Source organism: Notothenia rossii (assembly GCF_949606895.1).
Source record: "Notothenia rossii genome assembly, chromosome: 4".
Classification (NCBI taxonomy): domain Eukaryota; kingdom Metazoa; phylum Chordata; class Actinopteri; order Perciformes; family Nototheniidae; genus Notothenia; species Notothenia rossii.
This window is the reverse complement of record NC_136902.1, coordinates 32045522-32068447: the sequence shown is the minus strand read 5'-3', so window position 1 is coordinate 32068447 and position 22926 is coordinate 32045522. Positions and strand designations below refer to the sequence as shown.

The 22926-nt window shown below is 40.6% G+C and overlaps 2 protein-coding genes across 8 annotated transcripts in view; one reads left to right on the top strand and one right to left on the bottom strand.

The window, feature by feature from the left end:
- The first annotated feature begins 10542 nt into the window (after positions 1-10542).
- LOC307038204 (uncharacterized protein) lies at positions 10543-14047 on the top strand. Its single transcript, XM_079679526.1, has 2 exons — positions 10543-12621; positions 13496-14047. The coding sequence occupies exon 1, from the start codon at positions 10909-10911 to the stop codon at positions 11533-11535; it is 627 nt and encodes a 208-aa protein (XP_079535652.1). The 5' UTR covers positions 10543-10908; the 3' UTR covers positions 11536-12621; positions 13496-14047.
- A 1703-nt stretch (positions 14048-15750) lies between these two features.
- hdac7a (histone deacetylase 7a) overlaps positions 15751-22926 on the bottom strand; it is a 75542-nt gene continuing 68366 nt past the window's right edge. For all 7 annotated transcript variants that reach the window (XM_079676997.1, XM_079676999.1, XM_079676996.1 and 4 more), the window contains 5 exons: positions 20130-20248; positions 19359-19492; positions 18857-18938; positions 18560-18698; positions 15751-18339 (listed from right to left, as the gene is read on the bottom strand). In XM_079676997.1, the coding sequence (XP_079533123.1) occupies positions 18297-18339; positions 18560-18698; positions 18857-18938; positions 19359-19492; positions 20130-20248 (517 nt within the window). In that variant the 3' untranslated portion in view covers positions 15751-18296. The remainder of the gene's footprint in view (positions 18340-18559; positions 18699-18856; positions 18939-19358; positions 19493-20129; positions 20249-22926) is intronic.

Sequence of the window (22926 nt, the reverse complement as noted above, 5' to 3'; positions counted from 1 at the left end):
TTTAATACTGGCAACTTCTTATTATGGGAAATACGAAAACGTCTTTTAAAACTACAGCTCCCAGTATAGACGTGCCATAGTTAGAGAACATGTTGCGAAACACAATAGCCAGCATGTGTAGTTCTGGGGACGGGTGGGGGAGGGGGGGATGGGGTGGACCCGTTCAAATCCAGTTTTGGACAGTCTGCCGTGGTTCCATCCCATTTCAAGTGCTCTTCGACGCTCAGCGTGTAACCCTCGGAGCACACTCTCCAAACACAGAGCTTGAGGACTATCACAGGGTTTGTCAAGCGAAGCGGAGAGAATACTCACTTCCGGGTGTAATATTCTCTAAAGCAACTACTATGAGCTGCTCCGACCCTCGGTCCTGACGGACTCCAACTTGTGTTTATTAATCAAACAAATAAATAAACACAAGGATAACTATGTGTCATTGAGTAAATGGAGAATTGCATAGTGGAAAATAACGTATCTATGCCACAATTTTAGATGCAGATTTTGTTAAACTAATACGTTTGCGCTGTGGACATACATTGACGGGGAAGGGGGTAGCAATAGAGATAACACCATTAAACAGTTACACAACATAACAGAAATAATATCGATAGCAGCATCCCTAGCAACCACCTTGGTAACAATGAAAACGTTGTATGGACACAATTTCCTGAAGTAATCTTCGTAATAACTAGCAAACTAAAGATCATGTACATCCACTGCACACATAATCTGAAATAACAACTCATATTTCTCGCATCAGATGACATCAAAACGCATTTTAATGGCCAAACTAACTTTACAGGCCATGGTTTTTTTTTCTGCAGGGAGAAATTTGAAGATCACGTGACATAGACGCCAGCCATTGGAATGAATGGAATGCAGTTGGAGGTCAACCAATCACAGAGCTTGAGAACTAATCACGGGGCTTGTCAAACAGAGCACATGGTGTAGTCCTAAACGATAGCTGGGGATTCTGGGTAGTGTAGTGTCTTCTGCCATCCTTTACTCCGAAAAAATATTTGTTTCTCCGAATCAAAGTGGAAAAATACAAAAGCATTGCACACAATTTAAACCAATCAACGTTGTGTAATTAACAAGGATAATCTGGTGTTTTTTAGTCGATAAGTAGTGCGTATACCACTGTAAAATCAATCGACAGTAAGGGGAATACTTACTTCCGGGTGTACAATTCTCCGTAATCCAAAGGGAATGGACGCTCAGACTGCCTTTAAGGGCAGCCGACACAAACGAATGCCATGCTTCCATGAGCGTCAAATCCCGCCACAGATGGGAATACATTGCAATCAGTTGAAAGCTATTTGCATCCCTTTATGAAGCTGAATGAGCCTAGGAGCTGCATGCCACGGGACCCTGACCAAGCGTCGCTCCTGGACGATTATGGAGTGAGAGTGTGTTGGCGTTGCAAGCTCATTTCCATTGGTTTCAATGGAGACGTGCACTGGCTGCCAAGGTATTTTTTTTTCTGGCCGCAAGCAGCGCGAACCGCTCGTCATGTGACGAGGAACAACCAATCACAACCGAGAAACATCTCAACTTCCGTAAACACAAGTGTACGGCAAATATGGAAGATAAGTTCATTTCACAGCGGGTGGATGGTAACCCTGACTTTAAGATCTGTCTGGCATATCCCCCATATTCATGCTATGTGCACCGCTGCTAAAATGTAACACAATCATTAATATCCTCTCCACTTTCCAGTATCAAGTGTTGCTTAACGGGACACACCCCCACACAAAATATTGTGTCCCTGTTTTGATCCGCTGTTTTGTGTGTATTTACATGAACGCAGAGCGGATCAAAGCAGATACGTATACACCGTTTTTTAGGGGAAACACTGTGGACCCACAGACAATATTGTAATATATCTTTAACAATCAACACCTTAAATGGGTAAAGATGGTCGCTTAACGTACTACCATACAACCTGCCTCAGCGCCCCTAAAAGTCGGCACAAGAGTAGACATGCAGAGCCGGACCGACGCAGTAAAGTTCTACACCGCCTGACAGCAGACATGTAAGGGATAATGTGCAGCGACGCGGTAATTATGGGGAAAAGAACACCGACAGGCTGATCAGGAGTCTGACGCGAAGCGGAGGGATCTAGATCGGCATGAAGATGTTCTTTTCCCCACGAAGCTAGGCACGAAGCATGGCATTCGTGCCTAACAGACATCTCTCGGTGGATGTCTGCTCATCACCTCAAGCTCAACCTTGACAAGACTGAACTGCTTTTCCTTCCGGGAAAAGATTGTCCCACTCTTGACCTAACAATCAACATCGGCACCTCTGTTGTTTCCCCGACTCAGACTGCAAGGAATCTGGGTGTGATCCTAGATAACAAACTGTCCTTCACTGCAAACATTGCTGCTACAACCCGCTGCTGCAGATACACGCTTTACAACATCAGGAGGATACGTCCCCAGCTGACCCAGAAATCAGCGCAGGTTCTGGTCCAGGCTCTCGTCATCTCACGCCTAGACTACTGCAACTCCCTCCTGGCTGGTCTACCTGCATGTGCCATCCGACCTCTGCAGCTCATCCAGAATTCAGCGGCTCGTCTGGTCTTCAACCTTCCAAAATTCTCCCACACCACGCCGCTCCTCCGCTCCCTTCACTGGCTTCCAGTAACTGCTAGAATCCACTTCAAGACACTGGTACTTGCGTACCATGCTGCGAATGGATCTGGCCCTTCCTACATCCAGGACATGGTTAAACCGTACACCCCAGCACGTGCACTCCGATCTGCATCAGCCAAACAGCTCGCTGCACCCGCACTGCGAGGGGGACCCAAGTTCCCATCAGCAAAAACTTGTGGGTTTGCTATCCTGGCTCCAAAGTGGTGGAATGAGCTCCCCATTGAAATCAGGACAGCAGATAGCTTACACATCTTCCGGCGCAGACTGAAAACTAATCTCTTTAGACTCCACTTCGAGCGATTGAATTACTAACAAAGCACTTATATACTAATAAAGGGCTGGCTTATCTAAAGCCAGTTGAGTAGCACTTGAAATGTTTGGCTCTATGAAACCTGATGCACTTATATGATTCTGTTTTCTTCAAGGTTGTATCTTCCTGGTCGAATGCACTTATTGTAAGTCGCTTTGGATAAAAGCGTCAGCTAAATGCAATGTAATGTAATTATCCCGCTTATTACATGGCCACATTCTCAATAAAGTAACTTTATGACTCCCAATATTAATTGAAATGCTTTTGTGGATTTAGAAAATGATTTTATTTATTTAAAAAATAGTTGTAGGCCTATGTATTGATTTAAATGTACATGCATCCGCTAAGAAAAATAGTCAGTTGTTACTGTTTGAACTAAAGTAGCATCGGCAGGAACTCCTTCGATAGTGTTTTTGAGGAGCTTTTTGATTACAGATTTGAAAACATCGCTGCTTGCTTTAAAAGTAGCACAATTCATTATGTCAAACCTTGGAAAGTATCTACTGTAGATATCCCTGCCCTAATGCCAAAGTAACTGGCAACTGAATATGTGTCCCCGTTTGATGTCTATGTCTGGACCACTGCGTAAAAAGGAGGATTTCTGCCCGTTACTTCTCCACTATTTTCTTGTTGCTCTTGTCTTGTCAGTTAGAAAAGCAAACTGCATGCAGTTTGCTTTTCAGACCAACTGTATACAGTTCAATCGAACGGACTTCTTTGTGCAGATGTGAGCGTCCTTAACAACGGTCAATAAGTCCTTGACAGCGGTCTGTCTGTTCTGGATTAACAACGTGTCACGTGTTCTGAATTGACCAATCAGAATTGAGTATTCAACTAAGCCAGTGGTTCTCAAATGGGGGTACGCGGACTCCTAGGGGTACGTTGGAGTACTGCAGGGGGTACGTGAGATTTATTTTATGTTAATGAAAAAAAAACATTAGTAATGCATTTAAACAAACTACTAATAGTAGCCTAGATTAACTACTTAATTCAAAGGTTTACAGTAATTCTGGATAATAAAATGGGAAAAATAAACGGGGTGCTCTCTTTTCCTCTCCCTCTCCTGACAGCCCGTCAGCCTCGTGCAGCTCGCTGATTCTGAACCTGTAATAAGTCACCCGACAGTAAAGAATAAATATATTAATAAATAGTTAAGCTTGTTCCAGAGATGATAAACTAGCTTAGTGTGTGAGTTACACATATTACAAAACGCGAAGTGTAATAACTGCAGTAGCCTTCCTGTCAGAATGACACAGATCTCAGTGAAGCACAAGCCCATGTTTCTCACTAAATTGTAAATACAACTTATTAAAAATATCAGTTCAATGCAACTAATGTCGTCTTAGCGTTATTGCATGATGTTGAAATTGGTTTGCCATGAATTTAGTGATGGATTGTAAACCTTTGAAATGTAGCATTTAAGTGTTTCTCAGTTACAAGGTTGTTGTTTTAATAAATCAGACACTGATGGTGCAGCGCTGTAGGCTACTGTACCTCTTTATATAGGCGTTTTTTCCTTAACAAAATGTTTTTTGCACTGATCAGGGGGTACTTGGCTGAATTTTTTTTTTCAAAGGGGGTAGGCTACATTACTGAAAAAAGTTTGAGAACCACTGAACTAAGGCATGTAATAAGAAACAATCATTTAAAACAAGACGTACCGCAAACATGCCGCAAGCTCATCCATCGGCTATGACTCCCCCCTCCCCACTGAGCTCGGTTTTAATGTGCATAACTTTGGGCAAGGTTCATAGTTTTAAAATATTGTAAAGCAAGCAACTGCCGGACTTACGCTCTACAAATACTCACACTATAAAAACACGCTAAACACAAGTCAATAAATATAAACTCACCAGTGAATGACAATGTTTACACATGTAGCTGTATTTACGTTGCTCGTTGTAACTGCAAATGTCAACTCAGCTTTTTGCAAACAATGCGTCTTGTGATAACCTGTAACTATGGCGAACATTTGATGACATTAAATAACTTGTAATAACTTTTACCTTGTAGATCTCCTCGGAACAGAACCAGCTTACTCCTCCGATGCGGGAAGAAAATATGATGGACCCCCCTTTGTTTAAAAAAGAAAAGCTTCAACATTTTCACATAAAGATTTTTTGCAATTTTTTTCTGCTTTTCATCTTGTCCATTAAAGTGCCATATTGTTCAATTTCAATTACGAAACTATTAAATTACGGTTTTGAGTCCGACCATTTTCATTTGTGAATAAAATAGTTGTCAATAATAATTAGAAGCTGAGTAATCGGCTGCAGAGCAAGCTGCTGACGTATGTTATACTAAAACATCTCAGAAAAAGGTATATAAATGTTTGAGAAGTTTAAAATGACAAACATGTATCATGCTGTCATGCATAGGTATTTTCCTGTCAGCTGTGTGTTAAAATACCCATAATACCATAAGCCAGGAAAAGGTTTAGTTTGTCCCAATATACAGTTGCAGTATGCCAAAAATACCAGGATGTCATACTGCATCGAGTGACATGTATCATTCCTCATTCTTTTCTGCTGTCCTGGCCCACAATCCTTTGCGCAGGGGTTATTTTTCATATTCATAGACAGGGACAGATCCTCTCTAGCCATATCTCAGGTAAAGGCTACAGTCACTAGCCTTGTCTGTCTGCTGTTTGTTTCTCAGCAGGCTGCATACAGCTGGTTTATCTGGAGAAGTCTCCCTGCTACAGCTGGAAAAGTGAGAGCGAAGCAAACCAGTAAAGTCCGGGGCAATAAAACCAAAACAAGCGTTTAACAAACACTGAGTTGATGCTGTGTCAGATGTCATGGCCAAGTGGCCTACGTGTGCCACCGTTTGGGAATCAGTAATCTAACAGATACAGGGAAAGATTCACATGCATTTAAGGTTCTGTACAATTAGCTCTTAACTCGCTAGTAAGTTACAGTGTCTCCTTTTAGATGCTATTTGGAGGTTTTCTGAATGAGCTGTTTGAGTGAAAATAAACAACTACATTTAACCTAAAACAATGAGCTGACAGAAGCTAAAACGCTATGGGACCTTCAGGGTTAGGTGAACCGAAAAAAACAAAAACAATACCTATACCTTAATCAGCACTGATGTCAGGATCACTCAATGTAAAAAACACTAGAAAAACTAACAATATATTATTTCCCTTTCAAAGAAATATCTGCACATGGTGGATATTTTGAAGTAAACCAAATCTACCAACAATTCTTTTTATGGAAAACAACTAAATGTGTTTTCTCTATTATAAAATGACAAACAGATTTCTATCAGGTATTGTACCTAACATCCTGTAACTGATTTGTTTATATAGTGGACTGTCTTTATTTGTGCGTCTGTGTAATGCATGCCACAGTGTAAACCCATGAATTTGCAAGCATGTGTGTGTGCCATGTGTGTGTATACATAAGCTGCACATGTGATAACATTCTCCCATTTCTCTGGGTGGAAATATTTATGCTAAGTCCTCATTTGAGCATGCAGTTCAGACAGACGGGGTCCGGTGTTCTTTCCCTTTTTTCTGAATGAGTCAGCCTCCGGGGGGCCTTCCCAGACAAGACCAAGCATTGTGAGCGTGGCCCGCCCCCTCCCCTCTTCCCTGACCCAATACGTGTGTTTATATCAAGACCTGATATCCATTTTCCGTCACACAGTCCCGTTGCTAAGAGGTATTTATTTTTTAGCGAGAAAGGAAGAGTTTCGAGGGAGCTGTGATGTGTAAATAGTTGTGATCCGTCACAGGTGCCCCATCGCCCGTGGAGAGGACGCACGGTCTGATGACGGATACAGAAAATAAGATGAAAAGGAATCAATGAGTTTGGCTGCTCAGCTGTATTTATGGGCGCTAATTTCCACAAATACTCAAAGCTTTGCATGAGAGAAGGATTGTTACTTTGACTCAGGCTCTCTGGTGTAAATATTTCTAGTCATTCAACACTAGACTGATTGTGTTTATATTCGTTTGGTCATTGTGTGACTGCACGCCTGGTTTCGTCAGAGTTTGAGAAACTGTTACTCATGTCTCAAACCTCAAACTATCACATTTGTTAGAGCTGCACTAAATAATATGCTTTATATTAATAATGGATCAAATGAAGATGTCTGCATGAAAGATGTTGTTGTATATTGCTTTAAGCCACCTTTAGGATATTGTTGTCGTTTTCCGCACTTCAACTTGACTGTCATTGACCCTGTTTCCAGCCAGCTGTTTTCTGTGAAAGAGCTCTGATAAGCACATTACACACTACAAGTCTAACACCAAACAGCAGACACATGTAGTAGCCTAGTGGGGAACATAGATGAGCATCTAGGAGATAAGAGATAAACGAAATAGAGCTAAAAGAAGAGTGAGGACTGGACTTAAAAACAACTTTTCCAATATGGCGGTTATATTATTGTAACTTATTTTGCTGTTCTGGGTTGCCTTGAAACAAATACATGTATGTTCAATTCAAGGATTCACATCAAAACGCATGTATCCTTGAGGACTACCATACATTTTCCTACATCGATTGTATTCATATTTATATCTTCATTGCTAAGTGACGTCTCTTGGTACAAATGTTGATAACCCTTTGGAAGCAATGGGCAGCCCCAATGAAACAGAGTATTCAGCACCTTGGTCACTCAGGAGTCCTAATACCTATCACTGTTTGAGAGTCCCGGTCGAGAATGAATCCTATTTCATCTCAATTCTTTAAACATTACTTAACCATAAAAAGCATGTGCAAGTTCAGAGAAGTTTACCTACTTTTTTTCCATATAAATGATCTCTCTCTCCTCCTGCTGCCTCTAATAAGCTGATTATAGGTTAACCCTATTTTTTTTAACCAACTACATTTTACCACAATCTGCAACCAGAGGTGGGAAGTAGTGGAGTACAAATATTTTGTTACTGTACTTAAGTACATCTTTCTGGTATCAGTACTTTACTCCACTACTTATTTTTCTGACTACTTTTTACTTTTAGTTCTTACATTTTTAACACAAATACCTGTACTTTCTACTTCTTACATTTTCAAAACAGGCTCGTTACTTTAGTTTTAATCTGTGTTTGGTGGCGTGATCAATATTATTTGAGTCATTGCGTGCACACAACACAATTATTGAGTTGGGTTGTTCATTAATTGATCCCACAATTTTAAATAAAGTTCACCATATAACTCACTTCAATTCAGTTTTTTTTCTAAAGCATTACGGTAATAATTGTTGTGATGTTTCCAAGGAATAGGTAGAGTCACCTTAGAATCTACAATGTAGACGTTTATTTCCCCACTTGTTTTCTTTGCTTGTGTTCTAAATGGTTGTTGTTCAGTGTTGAAACATTAGTTACCTAACAATTACATAATTACATAATTACAAATCAAAATAGAAGATCTTTATTGTTCTATTAATATAAAGTGAGCTGCAGTTACCAGCTACTCTATGAAACAGCTGGTAGTTATGGGAACTTTTTACTTAAGTGCTTTTCGAAGCCCATCTTTTTTTACTTTGACTTGAGTAAAGAAGTTTAGTCAGTACTTTTACTTTTACTAGAGTATTTTTAAACACTAGTATCTGTACTTCTACTTGAGTAAAGGATGTGTATGTGTTTACTTTTGCCCTCTCAGTTGTCTGCAACAGCCAATCATCAATCAATCTGTAGTCAGCTGTCATTTCAGACGCTAACGCTGCGGGCCTCCTGCACCCTAGATTTACCTCCATTCATCATATCCACTTCCCAGGTTGAGCTCATCAGAAGTTTGTCATCAATCAATCAACATCACCACCACATGAAGTTCAGAAAGGGTTCAGAATGTCATTATCATCTATTCACCAAAAATGTTCCCGAAACAAATACAAATGTGGTTGATTATGATGTGAAAAAATAGTATAAAAACCAATAAAGGTTTAGTGGAAGATGTACATACGATGGTTGGGTCGAACACAGGAACTTCTCCCTAGAGGATCATAGTCCCATGTGAAAACAAAAGTCAATATTGAGTGACGTGTCCATGTTAGGAAAGTTACATAGCGTTCGTAATTTACATAATGGTTTGTTCCGTAACAACCATAAGTAACACAAAGTTATTTTAGCCTAGAAAATTGGTAGCAGACATTTAATGGGCTGATAACATTTAAAACGGAGAAGCATTCAATATCTTTTACAATGGGATAGGACTAAAACTCGAGTGTGTTATTGGAAAATCTAGGTTCTGTATGGAGGCTTGGATTGCACAAGGGTATAGACGAAGATAATGAAGAAAAAGCAAACACTGGATTACTGGAACCTCAAATGGGGCACATTCTGACATGGGGCTGTACCTCTACATATTATATATATTATATATATATATATGTTTTAGTTGGTTAAACAAAAAAATACACATAAGTGGAATGATAAATAGAAGTGTATCTTCTTAATTTCGCTTTGCGCCATCTTCAAGTTCACTAGAAGACACTTCCAGTTCTGAACAAAATCCTTTTTACTCGGAGGGAAGCATTTTGCCTCTGAATCACAAAACGGTAACAATAGCTAATTTCATTTTGGATGTGTGGCTGTTAGCCATGCTTGAGTCTCAACCAGGAGTTTTAAGAGCAAAGTCCACGTTGGACCTGGACCGAGGCTTGTTCTGGATGTAGCTCAGTGGAGCAGGCCTCCCACTGATCCACGCAACTCATTATTTCCCTAATGCTGGGATTAGACCTCAGTGCTGCTGCAGAGCTGACAGTGTGCCAGCTCTTTTCTCCCTCCAGGTCTATCATGAAAAACAACAGCCAATTCACTGGCAGCGAAATAAAACACACCGTCTTTGTTGTTTCATGAAGAAGGTGTGACATTTTAGCTGACTTTTCCAATTATTTCTTGGAACACCAATAAGGATGCTTTGCCTTATGATGATGTCTGATTGGAGGCCATAGTTAGTGTGATGGTATTGTAAGAAGGGGTACTATAGTATTTCTGTATTTACCTTTGCTAATTTAGGCTATTCCTATTAAATCTTTAATGATGACAGATCTACCTTCTTCTCAGAACTTCAGAACCACAATATCAACCATCAAATAATTATTTCCCACATATTTAACCATTGCAACATGTAGATGAAATGTTACGTGTTAAAGAATCACCACGTTTCACTATTTATAAAGGCAGAACGAAGTGATATGACTGTCAACCCAGAAACAAAAACATTTGTGGAGATCCTTTTTTTTTCTCTTTTTCTCTGAACTATACTTGATGATGGTGCTGAGTTGTGGAGGCAGGGGGGACGGAGAGCCAGGCAGCGAGATGGGGGATGGTAGCGTCTTGCCTTGGAGGAAATCTGGAACCTATAAACTTGGGCAACTTCTCTGACAAGAAGCGAGCGTCACCAGGGTTAGATTTGGTTGGCTGCACGACGCACCTTTGTCTCCGCCTCGTCTCTTTGATCCGACCAATCGCTTATGGCTCATTCTTCCTGTTGTCTTCAGCTCAGCTGTCCAAGAAAAGTTCTCCGGACCAATCGGTGACTCAGATGGGAGGGAAGCTGAACGTTTCATGGTTCCCTCCCTTTAAAAAGTCAGATTCAGGTTGCTGTTGTCTCACATGCAGCCACAGGAGCGGGACATGAGAACGGTTGGATTTGCCGATGCAGTGCACTCTGACAGAAGCTGAAAAGATACCATTGGCACGTCTCCACATCTGTAGATGAAGAGGCAATGTGGAAATCCAAAGCCGAGTGCTGATTACCTACCCATTTCGAATTGGCATGTTCGGCAAAGCGGATCACTTTTGGAAAAGAAGAACAACACATCAGAAGGCCGGAGAAACGTAACAGGGGGAGTTCCCTGAAGACAAACAGACAGGAGGAAAACAGTGAGGGAAGAAGGGGGGGAGTGGAGAAAGATATAGTGAAGGCAAGAGAGAAGCACTGGAGCTATTCAGAAAAGTGAAGGGTTGAGAGTCCCAAGAGAAGACAGAAAATCATGCGAGAGGAGGAGCAGTCCAATGATGACCACCCCGAGGGAGGGGTGGTTTCCAGCGAGGAAAACATAGGAAGACCACCTTCTAACGCCTGCCCTGTTGTCGTAGCAACACCTGGGGTCACCGGGCGTAAACGGCAGACGGGCTCAAATGCGGATGATCAACTTACAACTCCGACTACATCTGCACACGATGGCAAGGTCAAGCCAGGGGAGGACATCCAGACCTTCACCCTAACCAGACCGAAAAGACCCAAGAGGAGTCCTCAAGATCGGTCACCTTCCTCGGCACCGTCACTTTCTCCTGGCCTGAGTCCCGGAAGTCTGGAGGACCCTCACGGGCAGCGGGTGATCGCCAACATCCGAGAGAGACAGCGTACGCAATCTCTGAACGACGCCTTCACATCGTTGCGTAAAATAATCCCAACACTCCCCTCTGACAAACTGAGCAAGATCCAGACCCTTAAGTTGGCGTCGCGCTACATCGACTTTCTGTACAAGGTTCTGGAGAATGACGAGATGGACACCAAGATGGCTGGATGTAACTACCTGGCCCACGAGAGACTGAGCTACGCCTTCTCGGTCTGGAGGATGGAGGGGGCCTGGTCATCCATGTCTGCTGGCCACTAGCCCCTTTTAAGGGTTATCTTTTGACTGTTGTCGTAAAATGTATGATGAATTCCACTTGACAAGGAAATACTCTAACTTGACGCAAAGGGGTGGAGGAGTGTCAGCTCACCTGTGGACTATTTATCACATCAACTTCTTCGGTTTGCCTCAATGATGTCAGAAAGACTTATTTACATTGACATTTGCAGTAGGAAGAACCTGATTTTAAAGCCACTATTGTTGACAAGTTACATGCAAGATGGATTGTTGTATTTCTGTATGTTGTCTGCCTAAAGCAGCAATTACTGCTTGAGTATGCCAATAGTAGAATTCAAGAGAAGTAGAACAGGGACATTGTGCCCAGCGTATGATTCCTAGCTTTTTTAAAGATTATTTTTTACAGCGTTTGTGCTTTGTTTACATGAATCCCAAAGGAGGACATCACAGGTGACATATAGTAACATTCAATCTCCTGACTTTCTCGGGTTCTGTAATTTGACCTCATGTGTCATGTCCGTAGATTTTATCATCATAACTTCCACCTTTAGCATCGTTTTTATCATCATCTTCATAGGTATGCATACTTGGAGCTACATTTGAACTTTATTCCAGCCTGGGACTAGCAGGTTCTGTGTTATATAAAGAGCCACTATGCAGAGGAGGGATTAGAAGAGAAGAAGAACTGGAAAGATCAAATTGGATGTTCCAACAGAGATTGGACCTTTGACTTTTCCAAGCCTTAAACTCCTACTTTTCCAAGACATATCATGATTCCCTGACCACCTCTGAACCTAAGCGCTGGTGGAAAAAGCAGCCGTGGGCAGGGCAGCCGTCGTCCCGATTTAAGTTTCTTCTCTCCGTACCCAAACCAAGCCCCTTTGTTTCTAGTAGTGCCAAAAAAAACTCTCCTCTTGAAATTCTTTCCTCTCAATCTGGCCCAAATGTGCCTGCGTTGCACGAAACAGTGATGCAGCTTGCGAGCTGACGAGGAGGCGTAATGAAAACAAACGGTCTCGAAAAGCCATGAATCATGCGTGTCACCATCAAAGAGGAGCCCGATGTGGCTCCCTGCTGGGCTCCCATAAACCACTGGAAGTGATGGAGGAGGTGAGAGCTGATTTATACACACACAAATGTGCACAACTATAGGTGTAGCCCTATGCACGCACCCATAAAGAAACACACACATTCTAAATGTCTGGGTTTGAAAAAGAACATCCAAATTCATTTGAATGAACATCACCTCCAGAGTTTAGCTTTCAATTTCTATGAAAGGAGCAAACTCCAAAGAGATGACATGTTGTTTGTTTCGATACAAATCCATGACAAACCACTTCTTTGCTCATTGCCAATATGCATTAAGCCCTGCAACCTATCATTAGCATGTCCCAGGGAGGTAGCTAATGTTTCCAGCTCCTGTGAACACTAATGAAGACTTGTGCCTCAAAGTAAGCACAGTGTGGTCTCAGAGGAACAGCATCCGCTGAAATGTTAGAGGACACTTAACATTTCAAAATAATTTAAGTTTTGGGCCAAAAGAGAAAAGCAGCCCCTGTGCATTTTATGTACAAAACAGCAGTTGGATAATAACTGACAGCTACTTTTTTTCTTTTTTTACCACTGATACGAAAATTTGCAACATTAATGACCTGAATTGCATTTGCCAACACCCCATATATGTCAATACTGAACCCCAGTTTAATGCGCATGCATAACCTTGTATTATTATATTTCAATCAAGAAGTATTCTGAATTAGTGTATTAATTCTAGCTTGTTATGAATACAAAAATGCTGTTATTTTTCATAGATGACACTACTTAAGACAATGTGCTTTTTCTTCCTGGTGGTATACTTGGAAATATGAAATTAAATCTCGTTGATTGTCATTGCCCCATTGATGTCTTGTTTTTTTGGAACAAGGATCAATTTAAAAAAAACGTCTAAAAACTCATCAGCAGTCTGTCTTTTTTGTCTTTCCAGCTGCTGAATAAAGTGACTGTGATCTTCTCTGGTGTTCATGCTACCATCAAGGTTCAATCATTTGGACTTTGATACAAATGGAATCTTTTTAGTTACCTCACTTAGGGAGAAAAGGAGTGTATAAGAATATCAAAAGGCATCCGGATCAGGATGCAGACAGATATGGGGTAAGAGGACATTTCTGGACAAACTAAACCATCAAAGAGCTTTAGCTGGACAATAGCTGGACATTTTTTATTGTTTAAATGTTGTGATTATCACTATTTTCCCTGTATATAATAAAAGGAAACTTATATATTAGCTGTCACTGTATAAGAGAATTCACCTGCAGTTGAAGCAAGACTATAATCTCTGACAGAATGTATGTTCATCTCTTGTTCACCAGTTTACAACCAAAGCAAGGCTTTGTTTTTAAGGAGCAGTTACTTGAAGAATATACAGTGTGTGGAGTGACACTGATACAGCATGACTGGATATCACATGCAGAACAAAATGGATGTAGTAATGCAACATGAATAATATGTCTGAAAAATAAAACTGTCTTCAAACCTTTTCACAAGTTTCTTGTTGTTTTGCTCAAAGTGGATGATGAACGGTGCAAAGATTTATACTAGCGCCACACCCTCTTTGTCTCCTGTCTCTCTTGTTAAACTGCCTCTTGTTTTCCCTTCCTTCCTCCTTCCTCCGGTCTTTTTTTTAATGAGGTCTGTGTGCCTTTGCCTGGTCATTCAGGAACAGTTAATTCCTCCAAAAAGAACAAGTTAATGTGCAATTAAAGGCTCCAGGAATATTTATAGCCTGTTTGGGCCCAAATTCATAGTTTTTAGCTTGATCTTTGGAGTTATGCTACACTGGCCTGCAGCCAGCTTTACTGTTGAACTTGAGTATCCTTTAGCAGGAGTTAGATCATTAAAGCTTTCACTGTGTTAACCCACAGGAACAGTTACATTGTGGCATAACAGCCGTTATCAGAGTTGGTATTGTAAACTGCCAGCCAGATTTTATTATACAAATTATAAAAAAATTACTTGTAATTGTCTTGCGATATAGCTGTGTTCTTTAATCAACACTGTGGAAATGTTAGACACATTAGTGGGCTACCTAAATGAGTGACCAAGATTGAGTCTCACAGATTTTAATATGCTTGGGTTTCACTTAAATATAGTACAGATTTGATCAATAAAATGGCTTGAATTTGGTTTATATTACATTTGATGTCACTTGACATTGATTTCAACCATTGCTCATCTTCTTCCCAAAAATGCAGCATGCTTTGGTCGAAGATTTTGCCGTAATGTGCATTATTTTCAGTAAATGAGCAAAACAATAATGTTGTAACAATGCAATTCAGTTTTAGTTTCTGCCTCTTTGTCAGTGGACAAGTTGTCTGCTCGTTAATACATATTAAAAGTTCACAGACCCGAGAATTGTGCTTAATCTGTGGATCCAGGTGTCTAGCAGCTGACTGCTCAAAGACTTCACAGCTGGGATCAATGCTACGCTAAAGTCACAGGGAATGGATAGGAAATAGGTTAAGACATTGAAAATAAACACACTAGCTATGACTGAAATGGCGTCGTTTGAACACATAGCTTGTCATTCCTACCATTTACACAATTTAATACATGTGAATGATATAGATACCCACAATATACATTAACCCGGTTACAATATTCATAAGCACTAAGATAGCTAGCTAATGCTATAGCAGATGGTGTAACCAGACTTTCAAGCCCAATATTAAATCTGAGTGTGGTCATAATAAGCTAAAGCTAGCATTAGCTTTCATGCTAGCTTTAGCTAATTATGACCACTTACTTAGCATAGAGTATTATCTGCTTGCTCACTGCACAATTAGAATTTACTGAGCAAATTATAGCTCGCCGCTAAAGACAAGATGGAGGATGTCATTAAAACTGAACTCATATTGCTAGTTAGCCTATTCATGTTGTCAGTGGGAGGCTAACATTTTTTAAATAACAGTAAAAGCTTACTCAATTTCAACACTCTTTTGGTAACGAATATTTCCTCCACAAACTATGGAGGAAACTTAGGAAGAAGAATCTTGGAAGAAGAATCCTACACTGGTGATTTTCTTAAAATGTGCTTTAAATATATTTGAATAACACCCAGTAATATTCTCTTTTACTCAATTTCAATATGTGTTAAAAATAAACAAATATAATATATTATTTATCCTATTCTTCTAGTTAATATGATGAAGTTTAGACAAAGAAGACAAAAATAAGCTTAAATACTGGAAATTATGTTGTTTTAATCAAGAGGAAAAGACAAAAATAATAGTAGAAAATAGAATCTTTCTATACATACACTTGGTAGGAAATGTGCAGTAAAAATACAGGTAAATAATAACTATCATGAAATAAAGATTTCAAGGTCACATTTATAGATACACAGAGTTACTGTAAGTCCAGTTAGTCAAGAGACACCAATACACATCCTGCTGAATGCATCAAGGCACATGTGTGACATGTGTATTTTGGTCATGGAGTTTCTATTTACAGTGAGAAGGTACACATTTTATCAGTATTAAAGGGAATTAAGAGTTGAGGCACTAATGACCTCTCCTTAAGGCAAAAAACAGGTGCTGGGGATATGATACAGGAGGTCATTTACAGTATTTAACAGACAAACACACACTCAACGTTAACTTCATAGACACAACATGCACCTGCTGCTGGATAATAGAGACACAGCATTTAGTTTCAATTCCGTCACTTGCTGATAAGAATACTATGTACACACAAACAAAAAATGACACCTATTACAGAATCCTTTACCTGCAATATTTCTCAATGGGACTTCTGCAAAGGAGAAACGTTTTAGCTCTTCTGTCATTTTGCTTCCTATAAACGCTTTGAGGCCTTCTGTTGGGCAGATGATGCCCAGGGTCCGACTAAAGCAACGCTTACAGTTTCCTACCAGGATGCTAACCGACACTTCCTGCGACCATTCACATTAACTTGCTGTGCTAATCTCAAGCTATTTTATCTATTTACAAAAGCTTCTTTTACATGCCGTTTTTATTTCCTATAAAATAAAAAAAACTGATTGTGCTGCTTTAAATCCAATCATGGATGTTAAAACCATGCTAACAGTCAAACATTAATTTCCTTACAGAGGTTTAGTGTTTATATTCACTTTTAGAAAATAAAATATGGAATTATTATGGAATTTGATGTTGTTTTTTGGCCACATTATGTCAAATGTAATCATTTTGACTCAGTTTTCTGCAGCTTTAATCTAATCAATGCAAGTATTGGTCATCAAAAGCCTAACCTGGTCAAAGGAAGAGTGCATGAAAAATGGATTCAAACAAAAACCTCCAAACTAAGAAACACGATCTTGTTATTTTTACTTTTGGAATGCAGAGCCCTTACATGCCCCTACAGCTGGGCAGTCAGAACAATTCTTCAACAAGCAACGTGACCTGCGTGTGGACGAGGGGCCGACTTGTTTAGCATGGCACCGTCTAGCTTGATTGTAACGTGACAGGAAGAGCTGCTACAGTTCCAAACAAAACACAATGTTTCCTTAATTAGACTTTGAGAGAGCCTGGATCTCCATAGCTGTTTTTTGAAGAATATAAAGAAAACATTCATTATCAAAACAGACGGTATACAAAAGTCTGCATACAAGATATTCTTCTAAATCCAAAGGTTGTCTTTGAAAAGTCCAGCAGAATCCAAACTGTTCCCTTCTGTTGCGTGCTGTCTTAAGGCAGTATTCTTTGGGTGATATCCTTTAAGTGCATTAATATTATTGCAACTATAGAACAATACGAATGGTCCTCAGTGGTGCCACGGTGGAATGAACACTCCTTTAGTCTCAAATATAAACAATAATATACAGTCTTCAATACTAGTGGTACATTGAAAGGTCATCGTCGATTTGTACACGTGTGTACAAGACACTGAACAGCAGTGGAAAAATAATCTTGCTCGAAAAATATTGCCTACTTTTTGGATTGACTTCATAGGAAATACAGTCTACAGTATCAGGATGATACGTGTCCTCACTTAAGACATCTCAGATATAGAGCGAATAAAATGTCATCCAAATCCTCCTTTTTAATTATCTACAGAGGAGATGTTTTTTTTTATCCCAGGGTTTTGGAATTTCTCATACGGTTCACATTATGGAATGAACAGTGCAATAAAAGGACATTTTCCTTTTTTTTGTTTCTACAAAACCACAGTTTGTGTCTTCATTTTCTTCTAGTGGTTAAACTGCATGCAATGAAATCATTCAAACAGACAATCTCCATCTCCTATTTTCCATATTCTTTCCTTCTTGTTGATATTTGAGCATTCATCAGGTGTATCTTCACGTGAAGAGAAAGGAATTCATGATCCAAAGTATTTTCCTTCTGAAATCTGCTGGTCCTTACGTTAAGGCATAGTTAAGGCTGCTGGTACATAGTGCTTCAGGAAGATTCAGAGCTGGACATCTGAATTCTGTCAGTTCCTTTAAGGTTCCTGGACCTCTGAACACACACACCATCCATTGTCAGTAAGAGGACATCAAAAGTAATAAGACATTGTCTTGTATTGCTCTTTGGTGAGGTTTCAGAAGGTAGTGGTTGCCAGCTTGGACGTGCTCCCACTGCCGGCCTGTTGGGTTTCAACATTGTGTGTCTGTTGGTGTGTGAATAAGGCAGGTGAGTGGGGCTCAGTGGCATTACAAACGCTCCCCATTCATGGTTGTGTCACAGCGCAGGAGATCCAAGGCTACAGGTGGGCACCCAAATCCTGACAGTGAGGCGATTGGTCTGATCTTTTTACATGGAGTCACTGTCATGCTCCATCGGCTCGTCAGGGAGGCTGGAGGGTGGAAACAGAGAGTGAGGGAAATGCTGGGAATGCCAACATGAAGCGACAAAGTGGGATACTTGTCTTTGATTGATTCTTTAACCATATTTTTGTGACACCTAATCCTGCTCTAATGTGAAAAGAGGTACTAACAAATCAGAAGACAGTTGGGTGGGACAAGGAAAAATCATTTGTAAAAAATGGAAAACCTATGACTGTGTGTGTGCTGTACCTCTTGTTGGACAGTACTCCCACAGAGAGTGAGGCCAGAGCATTGACCGCATCAGTTTCCTCACAGTCTCTCCTCTCTGCAGCAAGGTAGGACAGACCCACTGATCCACTGTAGGCCTTCACACTCTGCCAGTACTGACCTGCAACAACCACAGAGAAACAGGTTACTCTTGTTGTAATGCAAACAGGACTAGATCATGTTTTTAATATCAGCATCACGTAGGTAGGAGGAAGAAAATAAACATGAAACTCAGGGGAATTCACAAGAATTTTCACAAATAAAAGAGTGATTAATTACTTTGTATCTGAATGACGGTCTGCAGGGAGCGCACTGCGTTAGCGTTGGGCTTCTGGAGGAGGACTTCTTCTAACAGTGGGTCCTACAATACAGAGAGGCAGCATTGAAGATAATCTTTTATTCTGGATCATGTTTGAAAGTGGTTAAAAGCTTGTATACTGACTTAGGAGGTATGTTAATAAAAGTGATATTAGGTTGTAATCAGGACCAACTTTATATGTATAGAAAAACAGCAAGTTACCATTTATTAAAACTGATAATAAGCTGTCAGTAAAATACAGATACTTGAGTTAATAAGCAACTGAAAGGATTACTCCTGCGATATGGAATAAATTCAATTAGTCTTGGATCAATCCCTGTTTTTGTCCAGCTGTCCTTGCCTAAAACTTTTGAAAACCATATTATCTTCAATTGCAAATACCACTAACCCTGGAAAGGTTAGTAAAACATGTCAATCTAAAGCAAACATTTAAATAGAACTCCATTACCCAGCATGCCTTACCTGTATGTCCAGGAGTGCACTGACACAGGCCTCAGATGCGTCACAGATGGCTGTGAGGTCGTGACCTCCCTCGAGGGACAAAACCAGACGACCCCCAGCCAGAGACATCAGCTGACGGGTCAGGAAGCCGAAACCTGGCAAACACACACCCACCCACCCACCCACCCACCCACCCACACACACACACACACACACACACACACACACACACACACACACACACACACACACACACACACACACACACACACACACACACACACACACACACACACACACACACACACACACACACACACACACACACACACACACACACACACACACACACACACACACACACACACACACACACACACACACACACACACACACACACACACACACACACACACAAATGTTAACACAAATTATAAACCATGCAAAAGCAGAGCAGAAAATGTTTGGCAGGTCAACTGCATCATGAGAACACTTACTTAAGACTGACCAAAACGAGTCTCGCTATAATTTCCGATACTCTAAGAAAACAAATATCTATTTTTATCTTGTGGATCCTCCCACAGCTAAAATGCCAACAACTAATGACTGTAATTATGGTTCCATCAGTGATGCAGCCAGTTAAGGTAAAAGCCTTGCAATGTGCTTGACAGGAGCTGTAATAATCTATTAATATCTCTAAATAGTGAACCACAACAGCTTAAAGTTCTTGTTGCTGAAATCGAGATGGAGGTAAAGTCTGCAGGATAGGCGGTGGTAGAGAGCCGTGCTTACATTTGGCGGAGACCTTGTATCCTCCCAGAGGAGCGGGGTTTCCCTCAGCGGCATCAAACCCAGCCGACACCAGAACAACGTCCGGAGAGAACTCCTGGGCGATGGGCATCACTACGGACCTGAAGGGGAACACACAAACACAAATATAGGCCACTGAAAAACGTTGTTGTTGCTGCACTTCTTTAATGCAGTAATATCTGTTAAACTGCATGTGTGTGATCTCCATGCTGTAACTACATACAGTATAACATATAACACAAGATGTCACACACACATGGAAAAACAAAATCTGTGTGTATTGTAGTTTTCTTTATTCTCCATTATGAGACTTATTGTAGAGCTCAACTCAAAGAATAGTTGTAAAGGAAACTGGCATTTTTGCTTGGCGTGATATAAAAAGAAATAGCAGAATACCTTAGTAAAACTATGCAGTGACGGGATAACAAATTCCAAAACAAGTCAATGTCTTAAATATAGTCTCTAAGATTCGAAAAAAGAAATGTAAGCTTCTTAGCTTCTGTGCTGGTATGATTCAACGACTGCTGTGGAGTGGCAACAACAACATGTATTGTATCTACCTACATAAAGCTGTTAAAGTGTACACTTTGCGGTTTTAAGAATATTTCCAACAATTGACCTTGCCATCAGACAGCCTGCTGGGTAAGTAAAGCTGTTATCTACATTCTAGCATCCTTGCTCAGCTAGTTTATTTGTGTTATGTTGTGACTTTGGTTAGTTTGGCATCCAAAAAGTCACACAATAACAGAAACAAACAAACCCATTGAGGCAGCGGTAAACCAGAAACTCTCATGTTGGTTTTTTATGCCAGCAGCATAGATAGCAGGATGAGTTGCCTGTCTGACGGCAGTGAAAATATTTTAAATATAGCCTTAACTAAAACTTTTATATGGTGGGCCTTTCTTTCAGGCTGCACATTTTCTTTTCTGCAGCCCTCATCCACAGCTTGTTGTCATCTACTGTGGGAAACATACGTACTATGGATAAATACCTCATACAACCCAACTTCAAAACATCCAAACTGTCCCTTTACAAGAGTCAAATCTGGACCTAACTGAAGAACATGATATAATATTAATACAATGAGCTGTAAATCTTAGTTGATTTATAAATCACTGATTGATAGACTTTAACTTGGTTTCATTTAATCAGTTTGCTTGTGAAGACTGTCCATAATATTTAGTCAAATATTGCCAAATCCAACTGTCCATTTCTAAACTTCTTCTTCCTTCTTAAGATGACAAATTCATGGTCAAATCCAAAAAAAGTTTGGCTGATGTTTGACTCAGCAGCCGACAAAGGTCTATTGTTTCTGTGTTGGAAAAGCTGTGCAGGCCTTAAGTTACACAAGTCAGCTCTTATACAGTGCTGTTGCTACTCAGTGTTGTTTGTGGACTTCAAACAGAAGACTTCCTTAATGCTATTGTTGTTAGGAAGAGAGCGGCGGAGGGAGGCTTGACTCTGCAGCGCGATGCTGTCGGCAGAGATCAAAGTGGGAGTGTGTGAGTCTGTTTCCCATTAGAGGCTTGTCACTCTCCTCACGTCATTGACAACACAGAGAAAAGAGGAAAAAACTGTCCATCTGGGATCCATTTAACTTCATTATGCTGCCTGGGGACTTTGGAGACCTCCCTCCTTCCCTACCCCCTTACACACACACACACACACACACACACACACACACACACACACACACACACACACACACACACACACACACACACACACACACACACACACACACACACACACACACACACACACACACACACACACACACACACACACACACACACACACACACACACACACACACACACACACACACACACACGCACACACCCCTGACTGCATGCAGATGGACAACATGAGCTCATGGACATAAATGAGGAAACAGAGATAAAACACACAAACACATTCCAGCATGAGCATACACACGCAGATACACAGTGATGTATACAACACATGGATTCATTTTCACACATGCAAGAAAAAAATCTTGTGTCGTCCTGTTGGCGGTGTATTAAGTTTTGATTCATAAAGTCATTACAATCCATAAAAAATGTTATCGTAGCCCTGTGCATATGAAGCAGAGCACACACACACTCCACTCATCCTCACACACACCTAACCGCAGAAAACCCACCTCCCCTGTAGACCCATTAAAGCTGCCACGCTCCCCCCACGGAGAGCAACTACAGACAAACTAATGGAAAGACGGAGGGGGGGCATGGGAGAGGAGGGAACGCTTATTAAAGATCAATCAAGGGAGGAGAGGCAGAGGGAGGATGTGTGTGGTGGTGAGGGTCGGGGTGATGGAAAAATAAGGAGTGGGGGGGGGGGGGCGGGGCATGGTGAGAGTGAAGGATAAGGTGAAAAGGCAAAAAAGTTCCCTCCCCTCTGAAGTCGGAGCACTCAAAAACGTATAAAATGTGATCCATTCAATGGCTTTTACTTCGAAAGACTGTTGTGCATTTGCAAACTTTATTAATTACAAAGGGGAGGCCTAAGTGTTTGGTGGGAGGTAAGGGGGCCGTTTGGATTTTGACTGCATGAAAGGGAAAATGCTCTTTTTGAAGGGTTAAGGCAAAGTGGCTTCACAATATGACCTAACAAGAGATTATGTCAGCTCTGTGCTGACTTCTGAACAAGAACCTGCTTTAAAACATGTGTTTTTCATATGTCTCAAACTAAACTGTTTATTTGTTTTACTTAATGAATATCAAATTGCTACATTAATGTAATTGATGTCCCTGTTTGCTTAGGTCTTCCTATTATT